This window comes from Bombus terrestris, chromosome 3, assembly GCF_910591885.1.
Source record: "Bombus terrestris chromosome 3, iyBomTerr1.2, whole genome shotgun sequence".
In the NCBI taxonomy this organism is placed as follows: Eukaryota; Metazoa; Arthropoda; class Insecta; order Hymenoptera; family Apidae; genus Bombus; species Bombus terrestris.
This window is the reverse complement of record NC_063271.1, coordinates 7,320,704-7,346,826: the sequence shown is the minus strand read 5'-3', so window position 1 is coordinate 7,346,826 and position 26,123 is coordinate 7,320,704. Positions and strand designations below refer to the sequence as shown.

At 33.2% G+C, this 26,123-nt stretch overlaps 1 protein-coding gene and 2 long non-coding RNA genes across 4 annotated transcripts; 1 reads left to right on the top strand and 2 right to left on the bottom strand.

The window, feature by feature from the left end:
* The first annotated feature begins 1,702 nt into the window (after positions 1 to 1,702).
* On the top strand, positions 1,703 to 25,332 carry LOC125384804. Of its 2 annotated transcripts, none has more exons than XM_048404747.1 (3): positions 1,703 to 1,842; positions 23,466 to 23,632; positions 24,527 to 25,332. In XM_048404747.1, exons 1-3 carry the CDS (start codon positions 1,824 to 1,826, stop codon positions 24,794 to 24,796), a joined length of 456 nt encoding a protein of 151 aa, XP_048260704.1. In that variant the 5' UTR covers positions 1,703 to 1,823; the 3' UTR covers positions 24,797 to 25,332. The 2 variants fall into 2 exon arrangements, with proteins under 2 accessions (XP_048260704.1, XP_048260703.1); XM_048404746.1 differs by lacking the exon at positions 1,703 to 1,842 and adding an exon at positions 21,087 to 21,354.
* LOC125384805 lies at positions 2,046 to 5,311 on the bottom strand. Its single transcript, XR_007223591.1, has 4 exons — positions 5,253 to 5,311; positions 4,904 to 5,174; positions 2,676 to 2,809; positions 2,046 to 2,560 (listed from the first exon to the last, which is right to left on the bottom strand). It is a non-coding gene; the product is annotated as an uncharacterized LOC125384805 (long non-coding RNA).
* On the bottom strand, positions 6,988 to 7,910 carry LOC125384806. The gene is made up of 3 exons (XR_007223592.1): positions 7,583 to 7,910; positions 7,219 to 7,506; positions 6,988 to 7,043 (listed from the first exon to the last, which is right to left on the bottom strand). It is a non-coding gene; the product is annotated as an uncharacterized LOC125384806 (long non-coding RNA).
* Positions 25,333 to 26,123: the final 791 nt, after the last annotated feature.

Below are 26,123 nucleotides of genomic sequence, written 5' to 3'. Positions count from 1 at the left end.
TGACGTTTCAATATCTCGTACAGAAACTTTCAGTCGATTATGGAGTTTTCTATCTCAAACAAGGTAACAACTGTCAAAAAGTTATCACAATTCAAGGAAACTTTGAATTACCAAAGTTCCATCAATTTACGAGAGATCGTCTACTTTCCTTAAAACTTTCTTCTTTCGTATAGGAAAATATTATTGGAAATTAAACATTTTCAGACATTAATTTTCGTTTCTTTCCTCCTTCAAAATTAAAGTCACATCGACATATTTTAATGTAACTATATTCCGTTAGAATTTGCACACCGATTAATTTCCTTCTTCTTATTCTAAAGTTATTAATACCGTTGAAGTGGATCTCACTTCAAACAAAACTTTACATCTTCTCTCTAGTGTTTAGTTTCCTTAGTCCTGCGAGAGATACAATTAGGCCTCGGCATAACGATCCTCTTTCCAGAGGCTTCTTTGGTTTCAATTATAACACCGCGAAAATCATCGCCGACATACAGACAACAAAGACAATAAAGCGGAAATGCCAACAAACCGAAAGGATCAGAAAACTTCGATAGACCTAACGGTCATCAATATATTAGGTTGTGTTTTTCTTTTACAGACACGTCTTTTACAACGATGCATCTTTATACAACATGAAACCTATTTTGACAGAACAAAATGGATCATACGTAATTCGATAAAATAATATAAAACGAAAAATGTTGTGCATCCATTATTTCCTTATAAAACATACATCATCACATAGGATAGAAACTACTGGAAATCCTAATTTCTAATATTTCTCTCTTTAGTCCAAGATAAAAAATACAAACGATCGTATTGCTCAATAGTCTTAACAAATAAAGCAACGATGCTAAAAGTAACAAAAATTGCTCCATAGCTTATGTCTTCACAATTAAATTACGAATTAAAAAGGAGAATAGGAGTAAAATTAACAAATCGAATGTAAGCAAATGAAAGAATCATTCTGTGTTATGTTTCCCTCGCTAGTGGCATGATATTCAAACTTTTAATAATAATAGCGTCTCTTCAATCAAGAACTCACACATCCAAAAATTTTTACCTCGTAATAACGTTATTATTATACCATCGAATAAGTAAAAAATTAACACTCACCAAGAAAACGGTATAAGCAACGAAGATTTACAGCTTGGCCTTCGGAGACAATAGTGGCGCCAGACAAGAGGTGGAGAAGAATATGCCCTCCCTACTGCACAGTCATAGGCATGGATTGTGCATCTGAATTGTCCCCTCTGTTGATGGATATTACCTGCAACAACCTTCGTGATACATTTCTTGCGTTACGCGAATAGGTGCACCTGTTTGCGTGCCACTTAAAATCGCGTACGCACGAAACAGCTCGAGAATTATCCACGAATTCTACGAATTCGCAGTTACTAATCGCTTACCAAACGTCGATTATGTCGTTAGCGCTTGAAAAGACATTCGAATGTAATTGTTGCAAAAGATAAAGGAGCTTTGTAGAATAGACGATCCAATTCCTATCGCGTTCACAGTCGAAGTGGTGGCACAGTCGAACTGTGAGGCTCGTTGCGACCCGGCGTCCCCTTCTACGATCGACCCCCGGAGCTCAATAGCCAATCAGCGTTACGCATTCTCCAACGTTCAAAATCCTTCCGTTGATTCCACGGACGGCCGATGTCAGTTATGCGAGGGGGTGGAAAGCACTTTTGGCGGTATCACATGTTGCTTCGCTGTAAACATGGACGATCTGGATTTGATTCAATTATCCAAAGCGAAAGAAACGGTGTTTGAGTGATGGCGCGAAAATTACCGACTTCGTTGCGCATATTGACAAAGTTATGGCGAGGGATCTGTATGGTATGTACTATATAACTTTTTTCGCGGGCTATGTTTCTTTATATTGTATATCGAAGTACGCACCTAACGTTTCAAGAGAAGCTTTACATGTCTTGTATAATTTGAACTGTAGTTTAGATTTACAACTTTACTTTAGTCTTTATGTTTTCTTACTTTTCAAGAGGTAATCTGCGATACTTGTAAATAGATACTACATATATATGTACGTTAACTTGTAATGTGTAATATTCCTGTTTGGTTAGGTCTATATTTTCTAATGTGACAAATATGTGTATGGTGGCCATCTTGTACAAGTAAACTGATATTATTAGCGTAATTTTACAAATTACAAGTCATAAATTATTCCTTTTTCCAAACAAGGAAATATACGAGGAAAAATAGAACAGATTCTTACGATTATTTTTGTGAAGTTTTGTAATATACGAATTAGCATTTTTTTTTTTTTTTTTTTTTTTTTATTACATTTGAAAAAATCATGTATTCAAGTATTCATGAGAAAGGGGAGACAGAAAAGAAATGCAAAGATGGAAAGTTTCGAATATGTAAAACGTAGTGAAATCCGTAAATGATTTCATAACTGCTCTTGAACATTTCTTACAAACAAACGAGTCATCTCATACTTTCCTACAGGAGAAGTACATATTCATCAGAAAAAATTCCATTGATGTTGTCTATGAATGCTTATGCATCCAGCGAAGTCTGTGATTATTTTCTTTATCTGGAAACATACGTTATAGTTTTGAAGGTTATTTGTACATTATTTGTTCACAATCGTTATAAAAAGACCGGAAATGTATTCAGGTCACGCACATGCTTTACTGCTTTATACGTACCATCGATGTTAAAAACAACTCGTATCGAAAGGATTAATATAATTTTTATTTAAATTTTTTATTTCGTATTCATAGACGAAAACTGTGTTGTTTGTCCGCATATTGGTAAAACGATTCCATTATATTATAAAGTTCTGAAAATCGATAATTTTCGTTATACATTTCGTTAGTTAAAATAGTTAAATGACTTTCCAGAAACAAGTCATGCTTCATGGACATTTTGAGCTTAGTTAACGTAAAAGTTAAACCTTGTTCTGTAATTAGTTAAGTTACATGAAATTAAATGGATTTCAAGTAGCTGGTATGTAAATGATACTTAAACTAACATGTAATGCTTAAATCGTAAAATAAATATACATATAAAATCAGTTAAATTTAGGGAATCAATATCGATAAACGCGAAACTATAAATAACATCTTTAAGTCAAAGATTATTTGAAAGAATTTCAATTTCACTTCAAACTTGAAAGGATATTTCAGATCAAGTAAATAACAAATTTATACCGGTATAGTGATCTCATGTTTCTTGAATTCAAACAATTTGTGTAATCGGTACGAGAATGTATGAAATATGGGATATTAAAGAGAATCGCATTAGGCATTATTGCACCATGTACGTCATAAATCGTCGATGAAAGCTCAGAAGTGGACAAAAAAGTTTATAGCTTCGATAAATAAACTGTTCTTTGTAAATGATAGGTTAAAAAGTAGGTAATCAGCATTAATATCAATAGGATATTCCATTGAATAATTTTAAGAATCTTTGTATTATAACATATCCTTTAGATAAAAGATAATTGTTAGTTTTATAACGAAGAATCCACAAGTGTTTCTACAGTAACAAAGTAATTAACGTTTCCTTAAGGGACTAATTCTTGTTACAGATTTCTTTCACCTTCATCTTTGAAACTATTCATAAATTATATTTATATCTTTCAAAAAATCACATCCTAATCCTTAATAATGCTCACAGTTTTGTAGTATTTAATATCTTTTGATTTATTCGAGATTTCTTCAAATCTAATACAGAATTCAAAATGTTTCATGTATTTATTATAGTCTATAGATTATGCTTACAGACTTGGTTCATGTATGTACGTATGTGTATTATACATTATTGTATTTCAGAATTTATATGATCGTCCCATGAAATACCTCTAGTCTGTAGGAAACAGTCTGTTGCTACTATGGTTTAGATGAAAGAATATTATGACATGTCGTTTAACTGTATGATACCATCTATTAATGTACCAAGGATGACTTTAATGACAGTCTAATAGATATTGTGCTACAACTTTGATCGACGTGACTTATTTCTATGATGCACTTCGACAAGCTGATTTCAGCCAAATCAAGTCAAACCAAGTTTCTTATGTTTAATATTCATATAAACTTACTATGCATGTACGTAGTTTGTTTCAATAGCATCTACGTACTTTAAGAAACTAGTTGATGACGTTGTTTCAATAACACAATCATAGTGGTTTTTAGAACAATCATGATTCGAACGCAGACTATTAGGGGATGATATGTTTTAAGAACAAAAATTATAGTTTTCCCTTCTAAAACATGAGATTGAGATTGAAATAATTTTGAAAGAAGAGCTAAATAATTTTAATTCTTTAACCATTTAACTCTACCTTAATAACAAAATACAAGAACGTGTTAAGTATACATTATTACTAATTTAATTATTTATATCACTAATAAACAATATTCTTAATTCGCAATTCTTATATCATTGAACTATACTATTAATGAAATGATTTTATATAACTTGCAATTCAATGGAATAAAAACATGAATGAAATATTTAAACATACCTACGTACGTGTTATGAATTAACACGTTACAATATATTTTGCATATATATACGGTATATATCTGTTACATTTATCAAAAATGATTCTTGTTCAATTACATTCGCTACTTATATCGCGGAAGCGTAAAATTATTTCAAACAATATGAAAATAATTTATCGTGAAAAATATTTTACGTATTGTTTCTCGTTTTTATCGTAAATTAAGCACGTTCCCATTTGTTGCCATAAGAAATAATGAATAATCGATAACAACAGCGTAACGAAAGTAAAAATTATTGTTCATTCACGTTTTGAACGTAATTTTATCAGCTGTACTTTTTCAGCTACTTTGATTTTACTTAATTTCAAAGAACATATTTAAATAATAGCTGGCTTAACGTATGAAATATAACGTCGAAACATTACCGCGACTGTCTTGAACAGATTTCCGCCTGTAGATGACTTTACATTTCTACGAGACCTTGCTCTGTCCATCTTGCAGTTCCTTCCTTGATTGACTTTCAAATTTCCCCCTGGATTCTAGGCTGTTTCTGTCATATAGAGTGAAGAGTTCGCTGGTCCTCGAAGCAAAGAGACAAGCACATAGAAAGTCTGCCTTTGGGGTTGGAAGTAAGCATAAGCATAATACGATACGATGATCTAATCCCTTCATCACGCTTGGAATATACATGGTTGCCTGTAAAAGGACGCAATTTTATATTCAGCAAGTTGCAAAGAAAAGATCTATGTCATTTTGTGATTTTATAGTACTCACTCGAGAGAAAAGGAAATTTTAATCAACGTTATATAATATTGATGAAATCCAATTGCTGGGTCAAGAAGAAGAGAAAAATATCCTTCGCCATTGATAAGAAATATTTCATTTGACTTTCTGTTTTAATATACTGCGGGCACGAGAAAATATTTGCGCGTGTCCATATTTTCCAATGAACCGTTTTCCTATCAGCTTTTATATTTCAAATCAAATCCTTATAATCGTATGAAAGTACCATTAAATAATACCAAGTTTAATACATGATACATGTATTTATATTCATATTATTTAAATACCTTTCGTAGTCACTGTATAACTGCCATCTGTGGATAATACATAATTCTCTATTTATTCCTTCTGTAGCCGATATTCCACGACATGCATTATTTATTGATTTGTACGTGTGTCCACAATAGGTAGATTTCTCTCTATGTGTATTCATAAAGAAAAATTCGTTGAATTTAAATCAGATGATGGAGGAGATTATTTTATTGGACACGTTTATTCTATCTATTCTATCGAGGGTTCGATTTAAACGTTCGATTTAAATGTTGAATAAAAAGTACAGTATATCAAATAAATAGGATTAATTTTTGGATCTACGCTTATCAGATATTTTATACTTCTCTCATTAAACATGTACTACAAATTTACAAAGTTTTAGATTACTTCCTTGTAACATTCTCTCTCTCTCTATATATATATATGTATTTATATATATACATATATATGTGTGTGTATTTATATATATATATATATAAATATACAAATATGTACATATATGTAAGATAGTAATCGGGGGATAATTCAGGGATCTATTCTGTAGTCTGAAAATTGAGTTTTTATTATGGAGTAAATAATAAAATACAAAAATAAACAACAATTAATATGCGTCTATAACAATAAATAACAATAATTATATAAACGGGAAATAAGAAGTCTTCAGTACAATGTTTACCTGAAAATCGAGAATCGATTTTCAACGTCCTGAGCTACTGATCTTTCTTCTTCAGTCTTTAAAGTTTTAAATAACTATTCTGTAACTTTGTCTGTCTCTAATGTAACTCTCTGTCAGTCTGTTCGCGAAAAATTTGCTTCTTAAAATGATCGTCCATAAAACAAAAGAAGGTCTGTCCGTGAAACACAGCCTGTCGTGCTACTCGTAAAACAAAAAGAATCCCTATCCTACATGAACTCTAGGGAGTTTACACCGCCCCTCGAATGGGGAGTGGAACAGATTCCCTTCAGATCCCCGATTACCATTATCCACTTCATATATGGAGTTTGAAATCCTTCTTAGAATTATGAAAGGTCCTTTCCTAATTTCTTCCAGCTTATTTCTATTCATTTTTTTTCCATTATGGGTGAAGACCATATCACCGATTTTAAATTCGTGTTCTCTTCTTTTTTTATTGTATTTTTGTTTGTTGATTTTGAAATTTCTTGTTGAGTTTTTGAATGCTTCTTCTCTGTCTCTTTTTAGGTTTATCTTATTCACCATTATTTCCTTAGGGATGATTTCAATCATTTTTCCATTCAGTAAATGATTTGGGGCAAACCCCGTTACACTGTGTCTGGTGTTATTGTTTTCTTCTATGCTTTCTTCTGTGATTTTTGTCCAGTTTCTCTTATTTTTGTCTGAATGACATCTGATCCTGTTTACTAATGTTTGATTTACCCTTTTGTTCAGTCCATTGGAGGATGGGCAGTCTGTCGAGGTGAAAATTAATTTAATGTTCCTTTTCCTCCTATACTCTTGAATTTCTTTGGATGTCATTACTGGGTATCGGTCTGCAAGGATAATTTTTATGGAATCAGTTTCTCCTGTCGAGTCTATAAGTTTTATGATATCTTCTGTGTGTTGTGTTTTTGATGTGGACATAAAAACATAAAAACAGCCCTTGAAAAATGATCAATGAGTATGTTCATGTATTTCTTTAGTGAGTTGTTATTGGGTGAAATCGACCTGGGAAATTCAGTGTTTCATAAATCATACAAGGTCGTTTCTTGGGTGGTGGCTCTGGCTTTCTGTCCAATCTTGCGTTACTCCCTTGTGTTTTTCTTCCCTTCCTCTGATATTGCCCCAAGAATCCGATTAAGCCATTTGTTGATTGTACTGTTTCTTTATCGATTTTATCTTGAATGTGTATGGGTAATCCAATAACAATTAGATTTATCCCTGTCTCTTCAGAAGTCTTCCTCCTTACTTCCAATATTAATCATTCCTGTTTTATGGCATATTCAGTGAATGAACCTGAAATGTATTTAAAGTTATAAGTGTATCGTACCGCAGACCAACCTTTATTGCCAGAAGCTTTTTGAACTGCCACCTTCCAATTTTCCCAGTTGTATTCTTCATCTTTCAGCAGATTTGCTTGGTACCATTCTGATGCTGTTTTTCCCAAATATTTCTTCAAATTCTTGATCCTTTTTTCATCAGTTTGGATTTTGTATTTTTCGTATTCGGTTTCATACTCATATTAGAGTATGGAAGGGATGTGTATGTGAAATATGAATATTTCATACTCCAATCTGTGGCTTTTTGCGTTCCATCAAATTGTTTTATGACAAACTCTGTGCCTTCTCTCTCATGCATGTTTTGTTTCTGGAAGATCTCTAATAATGTTTCTATTTGAAGATTGGGCTTGTCGATTTCGGTCTTTATTTTCCTTGTGGGGATGATCTCCGATTCTTCTAAGTAAATATCTCAAAACACGAAGTTTAAACTTGTACCGATGTATGACGCTGCCGTTGCGTCATCCATCGTGAGTGCAATGTTTCTGTAATGGCTTACCTTGGTTAAGCTGTTTGCGGCTTTCTTCACTATCGATAAACTGAATAACCACGGACGATGATCTCTTGCTTGATATTCTGGAGGAAAGACATCACATACTTCATCTTCTGGTTTTCTTATGGATTCTTATGCATTCTATTTTCTCCCCCTTGCGTTCTCCTTCATGGCGATACGTAGCTTCACTTCTAACGGCATGACGTAGTGAAAATCGATTTGTAAGATCGTAATTTGGTGATAATTCAGGGATCGATTCTGTAGTCTGAAAATCGAGTTTTTATTATGAAGTAAATAATAAAATACAAAAATAAACGACAATTAATATGCGTTTATAACAATAAATAACAATAATTATATAAACGGGAAATAACAAGTCTTTAGTACAATGTTTACCTGAAAATTGAGAATCGATTTTCAACGTCCTGAGCTACCGATCTTTCTTCTTCAGTCTTTAAAATCTTAAATAACTATTCCGTAACCTTGTTTGTCTCTAATGTAACTCTCTGTCCGTTCGTTCGGAAGAAACGTGCTTCTTAAAATGGTCGTCCGTAAAACAAGGGAAGATCGGTCTGTCCGTGAAACACAGCCTGTCGTGCTACCCGCGAAACAAAAAGAATCCCTATCTTACATGAAATCTAGGGAGCTTGCATATATATATGTATCCTTTTAAAATTCTAAAAAATTATACAGATTCATAAAAATATAGTTAAAAACTTTGTAATATAGTGGTTTTTAAATACACATATATAATTTTTAAATAAATGTTAAATTTCTTCCGACTATTCGTATCACATTACGATTATGTTCTTTTAGTTCTATAGCTTACGAAGTTAGTTTAGAAGTCGAGGCTTACCTCACAGGCTTACACAAAAGTATTGGTTGAAGTTTTCCTACCAAAAAAAAAAAGTAAAAAAAAGGAAAAAGTTGTAATCGCTTTAATCCGCAGGTTGTAGTTAACACGTTTGTGTTTCGATTTAAAAGTTAATTCAATTAATCCATAATATCGAAATGTTGCTAACTGTTATTTTATATTTATTTTATATTATTTGATATTCAATCGTTTGATGAATACCATAGATATCTGATATTTAATCATTTAGATGAATTTCATAATATTATTTGATATTCAATCGTTTGATGAATATCATAGATATCTGATATTTAATCATTTAGATTAATTTCATAGATATGTAATATTCAATCATTAGATGCGTTCCATCAAAGTTTAATATTCATCTGCCCACGTTCTCTAAGGGAAGATTTAATATAAAATAATTTGAAATAATATGAAAATAATTTTCATAACATTTTAAGACATTTATAAAATGATTACGTAACACTTTATGTTAATTTGGAAATTTAAATAAATTAGAGAATTATCAACACCATTCGTTGTTATAACGATGCTTAATAACTCGGAATACAAACAGCTTTCAAGTAATCGGATAAAATTTATTATGCTGCCAAAGTAAAAGTATGATTTATACAAGATAAAATCTCCTTTGTAAGTAGTGTGATGCTCGCAATGTCAGGCACACGAAGTATACGCGCATATTATATCACGTAATTTCAGCTTTTTTCCATCTCTTAATCGCTTGGTTTGAAGAAGCCGTAAGTAACAAGCGAAGCCATAGCGTAAAATAGTTTTATTAAACTTGTAAACAGATATAAGAAATATAGTCGTAGTATCCAACTGCAAGTTCAAATGCGAAAAATAACGTTCGGGAAAATTTGTGACATGGTGAGAAATTTTATACTCATATCCTAAATTGATAACATATATATTATTTGTAGAAAATTATATTTATTTGTATATATGTAAACATAATATCTATTAATGAAAAAGTTAATTAAGAAATATTCTATTATTATTACTATTCGTATCTATTATTTTTCATTTAATAAAAAACTAGTGTACACCAACTCATGTTCATTCTATTGATCTTTACGGTTCGAAATATATATATCGAATTTCGATTTTCCATCGTGTTTCGCTTATGATTCATAAATATTAATTAGCATGCGATTAATTGGTGTTATAATTCAGAATGTTCGATATGCATTTACATTTATATTACTTTCACGTTATAGTTAAATATTTAACGTTGGTTAAATATTTTATTATTTGAAAAACTTGTGTCTATACTTTATATACGACAAAAATTGAGAATTATTCACGTTTTTTAATTTAACGATCCTACTTTTATTTCAATTAAATCTTGATTCTTAAACTTTCATTTATTCGCGTCAAAATTAAATCCTAAGCTTCAATCCTACGCTTCCCTATGTAAAAACCTTTTAATCCTTATTTTTCGAATAGTTTGCGAGAATTGATCTTCGCGCAAGAATTAACGCCACTCAAGTACTAATTGATTCCATCTCCAGAGTGCTTAAGTGACATTCGATTGTCGCTTGAGTAGTTCTTATCCTCGCTGTAAAATACGACAGAATTTCGATTCCTCGATTATTGATTACATTATGAAACTACTTTCTCACGCTTTTCCATTCCACGCCGTGATTCCGCTCGCCTAACTACTCTTTCGTTATAGCGCCGATCACACTTTCAACAAGGTCACGATTAATCTCGATAATGAAATTTCCGTCACTATCGCAATAAAAAAGATTATTCTACGTTAAGCTATATCTTCTTTTTTTAATTGACAGAATGCATCGATACGTTGATCGCCACGTGAATTTTATAGATTTTGGCCAATAGATCGAATAGAAATACAGACTGTGATTCTACGTGAAAAATAAGAAAGATAGGAAAAACACCTGGTATGATTTATTACAATTAATTTTTTTTCATCCGAGGATCGAAATTGAGGATTTAACCGGTGTACTGAAATTTTTACAAATTTTATTCCACATTTTCCACTCGGTTTTTCACGTAGAATCAGTAATTGCTCGCTTCTGCCGCAATATTTTTTAGCCCATTTACATTATTAAAAGAAACGTTTTACTTTTCCAAGGTATTGTATTACATTCGCGCACTCTTCTCCGACAACGTTACTTAATTCCTTCATATCGTCGGAAATTCCTTGGTCCGTGAGATTTAGCCTATTTTAGCGATCCTGGAAAATTCAATGAATAAGAGTCGATTCGATCGATACGAGGAATTTTAAAGTTCGTTCCTCGGTATTCGTGTAATTTCATTATTCGCGTTTCATTCGTTGGAAACTTGCGTTAATTTGTTCGCCAACTGGAAGTTACATAAGTCCGTCGATTTTTATTTCCACGAACTGTTAGAATAGGATAAAATTTTGTTGCCATAAATTGTATTTAACGCGGAGTTATCAACCACGAGTTATTGTATAAAGCTTATTACTTATTGTATAGAACTTTTACTATATCGTAGATCAATAACGTACTAAGATTATGAAAATTTATGATTTATTTATGACTTATTTATGACTTATTATTTATTATTATAATATTAAGACTTATGTACGCGATTCGAATATTTATGTATTCTCCTTCAATATCCTTAATCCCTTCGATATGACGTATAAAATTTACAAATTGCCATTTTAACACAATTCAAATATAGTTCACGTGGACTACACGCGAACGATGTGGTTTCAAATTTATTAACTACGCGTTATACGTTCCTCAATGTGGACATTACTTATGTACATGGAATGTACGATTATAGTTAGAAACGTGGCTGAAAATACAGATTTGTTAATGGTATAAGTTACAGTTGCATAATGATGACTCATAGCAAAAGAGATTACCATAACTTCGAATATAACTTTTATCGTTATAATTCTATGTTAACGTTGTATTTGCATCTGACAGTTTGTTGAATTGCGTAATATCACGAAGATGGCGAACTAAGTTTAACTTGGTTTAAGAATATAAGTTTAACGATAAGTGAAATCTACCAGTTTCTTCTCTTTTTTCTTCTTTTTTCCTTTTTATTTTGCTTATTTCCTTATTTCGTGAGTTTCGTATAATTCTTATCTATCCAGGAATAATTTAAATGTAGAAAACAATTCAACGAAATGAGAAATATACGTTTGTTTCATGTGCGATTAAAAAATTGCATCCGACGAATTTAATATATCAATTAATAAGTATTATATTTGTTTGGAATGTTATTTCTGCAAAATTGTTTAGAATTGTTCTTTGCATATTTAATAATACGTATCTTGTAAGTTAATGAAGATACTCGCGATTTGTTGTTTTTTTTTTTTTTTTTATTATTTATTAATGTAACTTTTACATACTGCTGTGTCCGCTAAAATAAATTCAGATATTATGGAGGTTTCAAATACGTAACGACAAGAAGATATTTTGCCTGGAAAATAGTAGTAAATGTTGAATATGTCGATGTTAAAACGTCTTTAATATATTTGGTATAAATATATCGAATTTAATTTATGTTCAAATTACATTATTATTTAATGCTCGCGATTAACAACCATTTCCAATTATATATTTAATGATGCATCTATTATCAGAACTTATTAAAACATCGCATCTCATCGAAGATCACGTTATTCTGTAATTGTTTCGTACTCGCTACGTTTTATGTACGTACACGTAATGAGAATTAAAATTTATCGAAGGAGGAGCTGCGGTCTGCGAATAATTTTTTAACAAAAGCGAAAAAAAGAATCGTGTTAAATCTAACTAAGTATCTCTGTCTGTTGTTACAAATATTACGTTAAAATTGTGTACGAGACGAATAAATCGAAGAGGCAATTATGGCATAGAAATTAACAGGAAAAAAATAATCTTATCTGTTAATTTTTATAGGATAGTTTGCTTTTTAATTTTTATCTATAGGCGTAAGAGTAACCATTAGAAATACTTATAGAAATTTAATGGAATTTTCTGTTAAAATTACATCTACCTTGATTGAAGGATATTTTAATTAATTTCATTCTTAAAACTCAACGAATCAAAGTAAATGCTTAACATTCGTCATACATTAATTAAATTCGCTAAAATTGATGTACAAAATACATTTCATCATGATGAAAATGTTTTAACGTTTGCATCGATATAATAGCGTTTGTACTGGCGTATTTATCGATGATATGTTTACTTGAAATACGTGAAAACAAAGTATAGCTACAACAGGCTGCTTAAAAACAGGATGTAAATTATTGAACGTACTTTCGTACTGTGATGATAAATCGTGGGGATTGTTAATGAATTATTATGCACTCGGTAATAAAATACGCTTGCAAAATATCAAAACATCTTTTTGCATGGAAGCTTTGATATTAATATTAAATATGCAAACAGGATATACAGCGTGATGAAGGCTATTCATTTAGTTTGCTTATTACTTTATAGAATGTTATAAACGTTAACTTCATATAGTTTAAGAAAATTATCACGGAATGCACGTCACGTTGCACATGGAACATTTGCGGTGACATTTCAAAGGTTGATTAACAGAATGTTATTATTGTGCCGTAGAGAAATACGATTAGTACGCGGAATTTACTCGAAACTATAGTAGAAAAATGGTAATACGGCGTTTATTTAATTAGAATTTCATTTTACGTTTTAATCATTCTTAAGCAACATTCCTCTTCTATATTTGTAAAAGAGGAAACGAACACCTCGCTTTTTTTTCTTCTGGTAACTTCAATCTTGTAATTTTGCTAATAACTTAACGTTATAATAACTAAGATTAATATATTGTATAATAAAAATCCGTAATTCTTTCGAAGATTGACGTTATGTAAGGGTAAAGCTGTAAGTAAACGTTGATTTATAGATATGAACGTTAACGGTATAGCAAACGTTTATTAAAGTAATAACGCAAATAATAAATGAAATATTTCCTTAAAAATGAAAGCATGTTGTTCGAATGCAGGTGATTGTTACGTTTGACAGCCTATAAAATTTTTCTGAGAGTCGTGTTAAATAATGAACGTAAAAAATATTACTATTTGCATGTTTTATCATTAAACATGTTTGTTTAATAGAGCGAGTAAAACAGTCCCGGAAGGATTTGAGTTCTCATCGACCCTTTTTTCCCAGAAATTACGCTCTTGGTGCAACAATTTCAACAATTTTCAGCGGTTGCCAAAATTATTTTAATACAACTTTCAGCTGAAAAATTGTAAGAAATTGTTAGAATTTAATATTAGGAAAAAACGTAATATCGATGTTAAAAGAATTTATAAAACGACACAGAAAGGACTTATTAATTTCTCGAAAGCAATTAAAAGGAAAAGCATGTTTCTCTTTTTGGGAAGCTTTTAAAGTCAGATGTTCATATTAAGTGCAATTAACTTGCAAATATTTATATTTGCGCATTTCCTTCATTTTGAAATATTCGCAACATTTGCTGCATATTTCGTGTTCGTTCCATCTTCCGAAGTGAAAATAAAAATTTTTATTCAATGTCTAAATATATTTCATTATATTCCATCTTTCTCATGATTGAAAGTTTCTTCTTCTTTTTAATTATTATATCGTAGCAAATACACAAAGATATTCATATTCATACACAAAGATATAGATATTCATACACACAAATCATAAGATATTCATACACAAACATATTCAAGATATATATAGATAAGATTTATTTCATCGTCTACGTTTCCTAAACGTTTCATGGACTTTTGCATTTTTATAATTCCCACAAATGTACGAACATCCGCGATCTAATAATCTAACGAGTCCGCTATTTCGGAAGATATTTCTATATTTTGGGTAAATCGTTGCTTTGTAATATTTGACATAAGAGATGCTCGTTAACGAACGCGTAACGTCAGATATCCACGTTTACCGCGACTCTTTCAGGAGAAGAACTTTGCAGCTAGGAGAGTTTTAAGGAACTTTTAATTTAGAAGAATTTTAAAGAACGACCGTAACATGTATATTCCGACGCAAATGTCGTTCCTGATAGGAGAATCACACAGTCGAGTTCAGCAATCGAATCGATGTTCAACAGATGCGAGGGCAGAAGCAGACGAAGAATAAAGAGAAAATAAACACGCATTCGTTAAATCAGCGCAACGAGTAAAGTAGATCTAGCCATTATTCCGTTCTGAAAAAGAAGACGAATGGAAGAGGAAAGGAAGGTTCAAAAGAGCATCGTTCGCTTAGATTATTGACATACGCTCACGATAATAACGGTCATTGAAAGGCGAACGGAGAATGAGAATTATTGAAACTTGGAAATATCGAAAGCTTGAAGCTTCGCTAATTAAGAGAAGTCAACTGTCATAAACGTCGATGAAGATCCTATCGACGGAAAGTTAGGAAATTTAATCTTTTCTCTTTACGTTTGACTCGAACGCGAACAGTTCGATCTGTTTCTCGTTTGAGGAACGACCTAACGAGTATACAGAGTCTTTCGCGTACATTACTCGTCAGAAGTTTCGAGTCATTGCGCGTTTCATCAAATTTTGCAGAATTTAAAGAATCGAAGACTTCGCTTTGATAAATTTTTAATTAAAGAAACGTATAGTCGAGTGCAGGCGATTATTGTAACATTTATTTTAGTAACGAAATTGACAGGAGATTTGGCATAGATAATACAGGAAAAATGTTTTAAGCTTTCCATATACGAGGGAGAAAAAGTTTAATTATTTATATCGTAAAGTGGCGTCAGGGAAAACCCGTGTCTTATTTCATGAATCTGAGTCTTCTATCGGGTAAACGTTCCTCTTTAATAAAATCTATAACGTGTTAGAACGATACAGCAATTTTAGTTATTCCGTAGAGTATTACGACAACAGTCTTAGACCATTTGCATGATGATCAGGATCGCATGGTCAAGCAGAGAAGTAAGTGTCACAGTGTAAAAGAAAAATAGTATCGGTGCATGACGTAGGGATGATGTACGGTGGTAAAGCGAAAGCTGAAGGATATTCGAATAAAAGGAAATAATAAAAAGAAAATAATTATCGGTTATATAATGTGAACAAAATTACGTACGTGTTTAGAGCAACGACGTTGCCTACTACAGTTGTACGGTAACGAGCCTTTAGAATTTAAAGTCTGGATATTACTCTCGCGATGCTCGTCGATTATACGATGGATATTTTTCTAATAGTTTACAGTAAAAATATTCCTACGTCCAATAGATTGAATTTCAAGTTGAAAAATAATATTAGAAAAGACTGAAAACTTCACGATTCCTAGGATTACGTGTAACATTGCGTCTGCGGAGCCAGAAAATTGATCCACGGATTGGTCTCAAAGGAAAGTTATTTATGAGTCAAAGAGTATCGTATTGCATCGTTCTTTCTTTATTCGAAGCACTCGGGAACGTTCGCTGTAAACATTTCCATTGTATCGCGATCAACGAAGAATGATTCGTTTCGTAACTATAATCGCATTTTCATCCATAATGGACAAGACGAAACAAAGCGAAAGGAAAGTTGTACGTTCTCAATTACTCCTATACGGAACAAGGATCAGAAGTTATAAGTTATAGTCACAAGGGGCGACTTAATTGAAAATTACCAAGACACTTGACATCACGCGTTGCTCGAGAGCCAAGTTACGCGGATGTTTATATCGTCTGGGAGTCCCAGAGCAGCAGTTAAGGGTTAATATCGAGAGCGCAGCGATAGTAAACGTTATAATAATACAAAGTTCCGATATTCTCTAACTCTAACCATTCTACAAATTTCATCTTTAAACGGTATCGTGATCTGGTCCTGGTTTAACCAATTGGCTGTTTTCCACAAGTATACTCGTCACGAAGAGATGACAGTATTTTACGTTACGACGAGCCCCGTCAGTACTAAATTGAAAAATAAAACAGTCGTTTCGTAACAACTTAATTCTATATTATAACAGCCACCCGTACTTCGTGTTCGACGAGTATACTCGCCATCGCTTACTGTTCGCGACACACTTTTAGGTACACGCTTTTCAAAGAGGTCGCAACGGCTAACTGCTAAACTTTTTTATTCTGACATTGAAATTTAACAAGAATAAATCAATATCAGCGGCAATTTCAGTTCTATCCTTGGCACGTAAATACAATATAATTTACCTTTAACGAAAATGAATGCAATTATTCGTAATTATTCGCGATACTATTTACTTATATATTTTTCTATGTTGTCTTACGTATCTGTTATTTGTAATAGATGAGATCGAACGAGAAATATTAGAGGATCAGCAGCAGGGTTAATCTATCAGTGTAAAAATATGCGCAAACTTCCACGATCCAGTTATAACACGCGATATAATTCGCTATTTGCTTAGCTCGCTTCGCCAACTGCCAGCCTCGCTAGCTTTGTCCATGAGAATCTATTAAGATTATCATTTTAATTACACGTTGGTCGATCGAACGGCCAACGAGAAACGCGACCGACAAATTTGATTAAATAGCCGCTAGCGTTACACGAGAACACGGCTCGTGTAAAACAATTTCGCCAGACAATTTTAGTTATTGGATTTATTCGGCGAGACGCGCAAACAAACCGGCTTTCACCTCGTCAAAGGCTACGTTTCACGCGAAACTCGCGCCAGTTACAGCGTTAACTTCCTTTGTAGTATTAATGGTGAAATCGCCAATTCATTTCCATCGTCTAACGAGAAAGACGAAACGGACGTATTCTCGGCGAACGCTTCCCTTTCGCGTCTTTGCCGTTCTTCGAATCGCTCTGCTTCAACGCAGTACAACCAGCCAGCTCTCTCGTTCGACAGCTGACAAATTGCCTGCGTAACTTGTTTGCCGCAACCGCGAGAACTATGTTTTAAGTCGAATGATCGTCAGATGTTACGAACAATTGGAAATTATCTTCATTTCCCATATCGCTGGCCGATGCTCACGATCTGTTCAGTTTGGAAAACATGGAACAGCTCGCTGGACGATTAGTTTGAATTTTACGGAATCGCGTTTGAGGTGGAATATGCCGAGATCGTAGAATCGTTGATGTTCGACTGCTCCCACGAATACTCTGGTGTCTGTACGTTTTATCAGTCGAACCTAACATTTCTCAGTGACGGATAAGTTTCTTTTTAAAAAATCTACACATTCTTTTCTCTGTTCGATAGAATAGAATTCCGATAGAGAATTTGATATAAAACTAACAACGTTCCAATCGTACAGAAAGAAAATACAATTTAATTAAAAACGTGGGAGGTGGTGTAAGAATCGGCGATAGGATTCATCAAGAGTACGTGACGTTGGAAAAGCTACAGTCACGGATGTTAGAAAATGGAAACGTGATATTGAGAATTATGTAAAGCACGTGGATTGCTCGAATGATAGGGTAACTGTGGGGAAACCTTAAATACACTGATGTAATGGGATGGTTTCGTTGTGATAAAGACGATAATAACGACGACTTTATACAAATGGAAACAGCCAGCTAAAACGATAATGGAGGGGCACTTTCCCATGCCGAAGCACCCTCGCCACTCGAAAAAGGGGCTTCGATCGTATAAAATTCACCGCGCAAAAGCTCCCAGGTACAGAGAAAATGTAATTTTACGCAGTTATTTCTACCGAAAGAATCGTGTGGCGTGGTGCTTAAAAAGATATGGAATGTATAAATATTCAAAAAATCAATTTTATAAAATTAAATCTATCGATCCATTAATAGGATTAAAAGAAAGGAATACATCCGAAATGTACACAAAATTGAAGGAAAGGAAGATTTGTATAAAAATTGTAATAATACGATGCAGCAATTTCACGATACCATTTAATTAAAGTGGGTGTATATTTTCGTGAGAGCATCCTCTGTATATCAGAAATATGTTACGAAATGGAAATATGTTATTACTGGTTTTCCGATGAGAATCCGAAGTGTATCAAAAATTTAATCGACGTAGATATTTATCAACGCAACAGTTGCAATTTCACAGATACAAATATCTTGCGAGTTCTCTCATCGTCGTAATTTGTATCTCTTTTATATATATCGTCTGTCTGAATATTCTTTCTAATATTCTAATTAGACTGTAGATTTTGATGCAAATTCATATTTTTGAGAATATGATTGAAAAGAAAAAAATAAGAGAAGTAAAGAGTATTTTGTATATTTTATATTTTTTTTCGTATCACGTGCATTTTGTACAATTTTATTGAAATTGGATTACAAGAGCCAAGCAAATCGAACATCAAACGGACTACGCGTCGTGTGTTACTTTATAGGAAAATCACGACAATGTCTGTAACATTCGTAGTATTTTACGATCCTATCTACGATAGCAATTAAAAGTTCATCAAACAGATGATTACATCACGTACGAGCCATTTGAAAGTCAAATTGTTCCATTTTCCGAAAATTTATTCTTTCTAACTCTTTAAGAGTATTACATCGTGGCTTATTAACATACTAAATAATAATTGACTGTTCGAATAGTTTGATGATTTTTGGAAAGTACGTGTCCCTGATAAATATAACTTCTATGCACACTTCCAAATCCGTTTGAAATTTCACCGATACGATCAAGCTAGGCGTGTCTCGCTACAGTGCTGCAATGATCATTTTGAAATGCTTCGTATATCATATACGCAAAAAGTTTCCAGCAACGTTGAAACAGCTTCGCGAGCCACGTGTAATTTATTTATAAAAGATTTTTGCAACTGTCGAGACATCTTGGTATCTGTTAATAATCGTTGAGATATCATTGCAATCAAATAAATGCACTGTATCATACGCGATAACGAAGCTGCTCGATTATTCGAATGGTATGTACTGGGATTAGTTTCGATGGATGTTTGAATGATGACGGAATATTTGGCCAGCATAAGCACTGATCCCTTCCATATCGATCGCGTTTATCGATATTTGATAAAGAGGTCATTTGCAAATTACATTTACCGTCTACTGTTGCTCACGAAATTATTCCAACTCTGATACGTGCTTCTTTATAAATATATCGCGTGTGTACGTGTATGTTACATATTATATTACATATTATATATTATATTGTATTACAATATTATTACTATATTATTATTAATATATATGTATTACATATATTATTATTAATATATATGTATTACATATTATATTGTATTTTAAGTAACAAGATATTTAGTGCGAGTGTATATTTCGCAGAGATTCTAAAAGTGATTAAACAGTCAATTATCCATCACATCGATGCATCTCAATGTTCAATGAGACAGTATTTAGCGTCTATAACATGTTGAAGATAGCTCTTTATGGTGTATCTCGTGGAGGAAATTAATTTCACGAAATTAATTAAACAGTCAATTATCTGTTGTACCGATACGTCTCGATATTCAATGGAATAATTTTTGATATTTATTGTACGCTCAAAATACCTATCTATACTATGTACTATTTTTCCCCCAAAATATTCGCCACAACTATTTTCTGTCTTTTACATTTGCACTTTCAGGATGATCTCAAATTCTACCAATGTGATCGGGATAGTCGTGTTTCGTTACAAAACGAACAAAATCCCGAAAAGTCTCGTGTAACGGGCTATAGGAGGCGTTGGTGCAGAAAACAGAATAACTTTTCAAAAATTGAGTCAAACAATTTGTTTCTTTCCTTTTTTCTTTTTTTTTTTTTTACGAGTTAGAAGAATTGGAAAGATTAACAATTAGAAAAATTAGAATTAGAATTAGAAAAATTAATAAGATAAACAGATTAACAATTAACAATGACGTGTAAAGAAATGTTGAAAGAAGTACAATTAGTCGGAATAGCGAAGAAGAAAGTAAAGGTAGCTTTTTACAACTTTTCTAGCTGGACCTGTAACGAAGATTTAAATAACACATTTCGAAGATTTAAATAACACATTTCGAAGATTTCCTCTAACTCGTCGAGCAAAATTCAAATGGTTCGGTCCACAGTTGCAGACGAGTTATTTCGTTCGAATGAACGTACGAAACGAAAGATGTTTTTACGGCGAATGTCGGACTATTTTAGCTTTCGAGGCATTGTAAGTTGAATTTTAGTTGCGGTGTCGACAAATCATTGATTCAGTAACAGTGAATTTTCTTTTTCCTGGATGTGATGCGAATGCGCAGAAACTTTGACGTCAAACGTTCCCGCTGAACGAACAGGACCTTCCGGCTGCCGTGGATATTGATTTTCCCCGGGCTCCGAGGTTTCTGGAGCAGCTGTACCCATCCAGCGCAGACTCCGGCTATTCTCAATATGGCTGTCTATTGTACCCAAATCCGCTCGTTTTGCGTTGCAACGCGCTCGCCGCCATACTCCAGCATGCGATCAATGCGCCAAGGACATCAGCCGATCGCAATTTAAACAGCCGAATTTATTTTCGAATGTGACGCGCTAGACGTTATCAACATGGCCGATACATGTACCGCTGTCACGTGCTTCCTGATCGTCGCGTCTATCTCCATGGTCGTAAGCATCAATGGTAAGCCTCGCATTTCACTCGTTTTGTCGGGTTGCTTAAACCTTCGCCTCTTTAATTCGACGCGTTTCTCACACGTTTCGCCATGAATCAAATTACATTTTTCTGAAATTAGAAATTCGCCGATACGCGTTGTCCATCTTCGGTATTTGCGAGAGAAGAAAACGATTCTTGCGCCTTATTCGTCACGCCGATTTTCACGTCGATACGATCGGAATACCAAAGTTGATCGACTCGACAATGTATTGACCAGTTAGCCGTTGCGACTAATGCGACTAAAATGCGTTAGAAAGGACAGAACAACTACTTTGTTCACGCTGTATTATAGCTTTTTCATAATAATTATTTATATCTCTTCATTTGTTCGTTTTACCTGGTCCTGGCTTCCAAATGGTCGAAACGTCTTCAAATTTACGAATATATTTTAGTTTTCGCTGAAATTGCAGTTTAAACAGCGAAAACTGCTTTTTACGCGTTACGAGTATACTCGTCAAGAGTAGGTAACTGGTTAAGACGGAAGATAATTTGCCAGGATAGACAATGGCGGTATTTCGTCTTTGAGAATTTTTAATTTGAGGAATTTTTCTTTCAACAAAGAGCGTTTCTGTAATGGAAAATGGAAGTTTCTGTTTCTTCCCATTTTTCTCTTTCTTTCTCGAGGTTCCTTTCAGTTACATGGCCCTATTTGTTTTACGAGCAAGTTGCGTTTTAGGAGCGTGTTTCGTTGAGGGAGTTTTCACTAGATGTCTGAAGGAACGATGTTTCGTCTATTTATAGCGAAGATCTTCCTCTACATATAAACTGCATATAGAGGAAAGTGCACCTGTTGAAGCCTTCACTCGTAGGTGTTAGCCATTTGTGTTACGAATCGTGTAAACAACGATCATCGTACACGATGCATTTAATTCACTTTTCTTCCGTGATAAGCTTCGCGATGAATTCTCATTTCGAGGCTACCTTTTTCATTTACCGTCTTGCCTATGTTTCCTATGTATAAAATAAATAATTCATACTGAATACATCTATTTCTATTTTCTCTTTTCTTTAGATAAGAAGAATATTACGATCAACTTTCACAGAGAATTTTTAACATTAGATCGTCCCAAAAGTGTCTTTTGTCTTATAAGGAAATAATAGATGCACAACATTTTTTGTTTTAAATTATTTTATTGAATTACGTTTAATCCATCTTATTCTATTGGAACCAGATGTGAAATAAAACAGTATAATTTTTAACTTCATGAAATATACATAGAATATTTCGTGGATATCGAATCTGCAGTCTTGCGTAGATCCAATTGTCGTATAGATGCAAACGTAGTCGTATACCGTCTGTTTAGTCTTCGGAGATGATCCAATCTGTTAAGAAGCTGAAACTCTAGAGGATTGGTACGATTGGTCAAACTTGCGTGGAAGCGTTTTTCCGAACTTGGAAATATCTTTCATAACTGTTAGGTATTTTTAAGTACCCGTGTATGATTTCGTTGATTACCTGTCAATGGATAAGGAATACGTTTGCTGCTCTCGGAATACGTTTAATTGAAATAAATGGAAATAAATTTTTCGTAATTTCCAGATACGTTTACGATATTTTGCTTGCCAAGTCTTACCGTCGGACGTATCGCAAGAACAGCAGGAAAATTTCGACGCTATTCGACGGAAAAGCTAAACATCCGAAGAATTCCGTTGTAAATAAGAAACCTAAACCGATGTTTCACCTTATTAGACGATTTCCTCGATGATATCCCTTTCCGCAATCTTCCTAGCAATCTTGTCGACGAACGCGACGAAATTTCATCCTACGCATATCGCCGATATGTCTGTTAAATGTCAAAACTAATATCTATTTATTTTTACAAAAATGTACAAAAATCTGACGTTAATGAAAGCACGACACATTTGTTTGAAAAATGAAAGAAAGGAAGAAGTAGAAGGAAGTAATTTCTAAGAAATAAAAGAGAGAAAGATGCGAAGCATTAAAAAGTAGACAACGATTTGCCCAACGTCTTACGTCCGATTCCTACGTCGATTTTAATAATCTTTAGAAATCTAGGATAAATCACGATTTCTATTAATTAATACGTATTTGTCGGTTGATTGTGTCCGATGATCAGGCCAACTGTTAACTACGGAACATCGAACTCACGCAGCGTCGGAACGAGCAAACGATTTATGGTGTCATCAGTGTGATACAATGGAAGATGGAGAGAGATGCGCCAATCTGACCGGAAACTTCACCACTTTCGGGCACAAGTGCACTGGTGACAAAAGGACCTGTATGGTAATGACAAATGATGACAGCGATTTGAACGCTTGTTGATTATACACAGGTCACGCACGTGTTTCAGCAGATATTTGATATTTTGCTTTGATCGCGTGCTTTTAAAGCAAACAGAATATAGCAAACAGCTAGCTAAAAGCGATATTAGTTATCGTCAACACGAGAGCGAGAGAAGGCTGTTTCATTTCGTTAATAACGCGATATTAGTGTTTGGAAATGTTTAATATAGTTGATCAATTCAGTTTCATAATAATTACGTACTTTATTGAAATTGAATCCGCTTTATAGGAACATATGTACATGGTGTGCACATTTGAGGGAATATGCAAATGCAATTTTTTATTTGTTCATCTTATTTATTGGTAATCAACAGTGATATTGGATATGACATAATTGTACAGTTTGCACATACACGGAAAAAATTTTACGAAATCCGTAATCGATATTAACCGACCGAATTAACAACGAACGAACCGTATTCTCTGGAAATGATGCGAGATATTCTGGAAAATTGATATTCCCTCGACTAAAAATATGTTACGTTCACACTCACTCGTGTTCGTTACAAGTTCCAATGTGAAATGTCATACAGAGTGAAACAAGGAATTGTTGCAAATATTAATTTAATTTTAGTATCAAGAATCATTCTACGTACATGTAGAATTCTTTCTCATCTTTTCTTTTCAGTCTTCTTTTTTCTCTTTTCGCTCGATACTATCAAGTTCGTGGTTTAATGCTGCCCAAAATGAGCTCGTACTCGGACAAAATTAAAAGAAATACTATATTTTAGCGTACGAGTGTCTCTTGCGATCCGCTAGGACATGTCATATAACGAACATCGTGAAAGTTTAAAATCTGCAAATATTCCTTTCACGTTTGCTTCTTTCTCTTCAGGTAAAGCGGTTTTCTTACACTACCAGCACCGAAGATTCAATGTCTAGTCCACAAACTTGGTCGGTGGAAAGAAAGTGTACTAACAAATGCGACTCCGGATGTATAGTGGTCGGTGAACGAACAAAACTCTCCGCTTGCACCACTTGCTGCGAGAAATCGTTTTGCAATATCGGTACCGGTGCTGCGAACGATCTGACGATAAGAGGGATCGATCTGTTTCTAGCTATAGTATTACAAATTACATTAACAATTATCATGTATCCGTCCTGACATTGCAGACGAAGTAACACACGATCGTGAATCATTTTAGTCGCCGATGAGAATAATTGGTTCCATTAACGCGTTTATACGTACATTGTAACATACACTGTAATATTACACAACAACACGATACATAAGATTTGTCGCATTACCAATGAAAATGCTGTTTTCATTTTATAAATGTGTACATGGAGTTTCATTCCTTATGTGTTTCATAATAATATTACGATGAATATTGATTAATAAGTGAATAAAATTACGACGATATCGATAATACGAAGCTCAGAAATAAGAAAATAATAATGATGTTCTCGTTCTACTGTCGATAAATCAAAGAACAATTGATAATATAAAAAGGGGATGTTCTTAAGAATACGATGCTCATAATTATAATAATTACAAATACAATCAAATCTACGAGAATGAGATTTAAAACACTGCTAAGTTATTACTCGATCGTTCAACGAACCAATGTAATTTAAATTGTAAATTTTAGAAAAATTGTTATAGCAATACACTACCAATAAATTATATAAAGTAACAAACTTTTCTAAAAAAAAAACTCATTAAAACTCTCGATATAGTAATAAATACTTTTTATCGATTTCCATTTTTCCATTATCCTCTACTTAATTCCCAAGGATGTCAATGAGAAACATATTAGGTTGTTCCAAAAGTCTCTGTCTGTTTTATAGGAAAATAATAGATGCACAACATTTTTTCTTTTATATTATTTTATTGAATTTTGTATGATCCGTTTTCTACTAATAGAACAAAATGGATCATAATGTAAAACAAAAAATGATGTGCATCTGTCACTTCCTTATAAAAGGAAAGAAATTTTTGGGAAAACCCAATAGAATGGGAATTTTCTCGTGGACACCTAACATTAGAAAATTGTACACAACTTTTATTTAAATTCCTTCGTACGATCTCTGTACAATATTCTTTTATCAATTATACCTTAATTTTCTTTTTATTTTACTTTAATTTTTAAGTATCCTCCGATTGGTTTCCAATTATTTTGATTATTTTGCAGGAAGCCAACAATTTTAACGATCGGCATATTTTTCGATACTCGTGAACAAGAGTGTACAACCTGGACGTTTATACACACCCACATTTCTCTCAAACGCACAAACATCCGCATTCCGTTTATAATACTAAAATTTCGCTGGAAACAGGGAAACGCGAGATCAAGTATCTACTAAATCGCTTAAACTATATAGTTTATACCAGCGGGTTTACAGCCGTAACCAATTAACGTAATTGCACTACCTAAATGAAAGCATTCAGTTTATACTCGTGCATTCTGTTCTTTCAACAGCATCCTGGA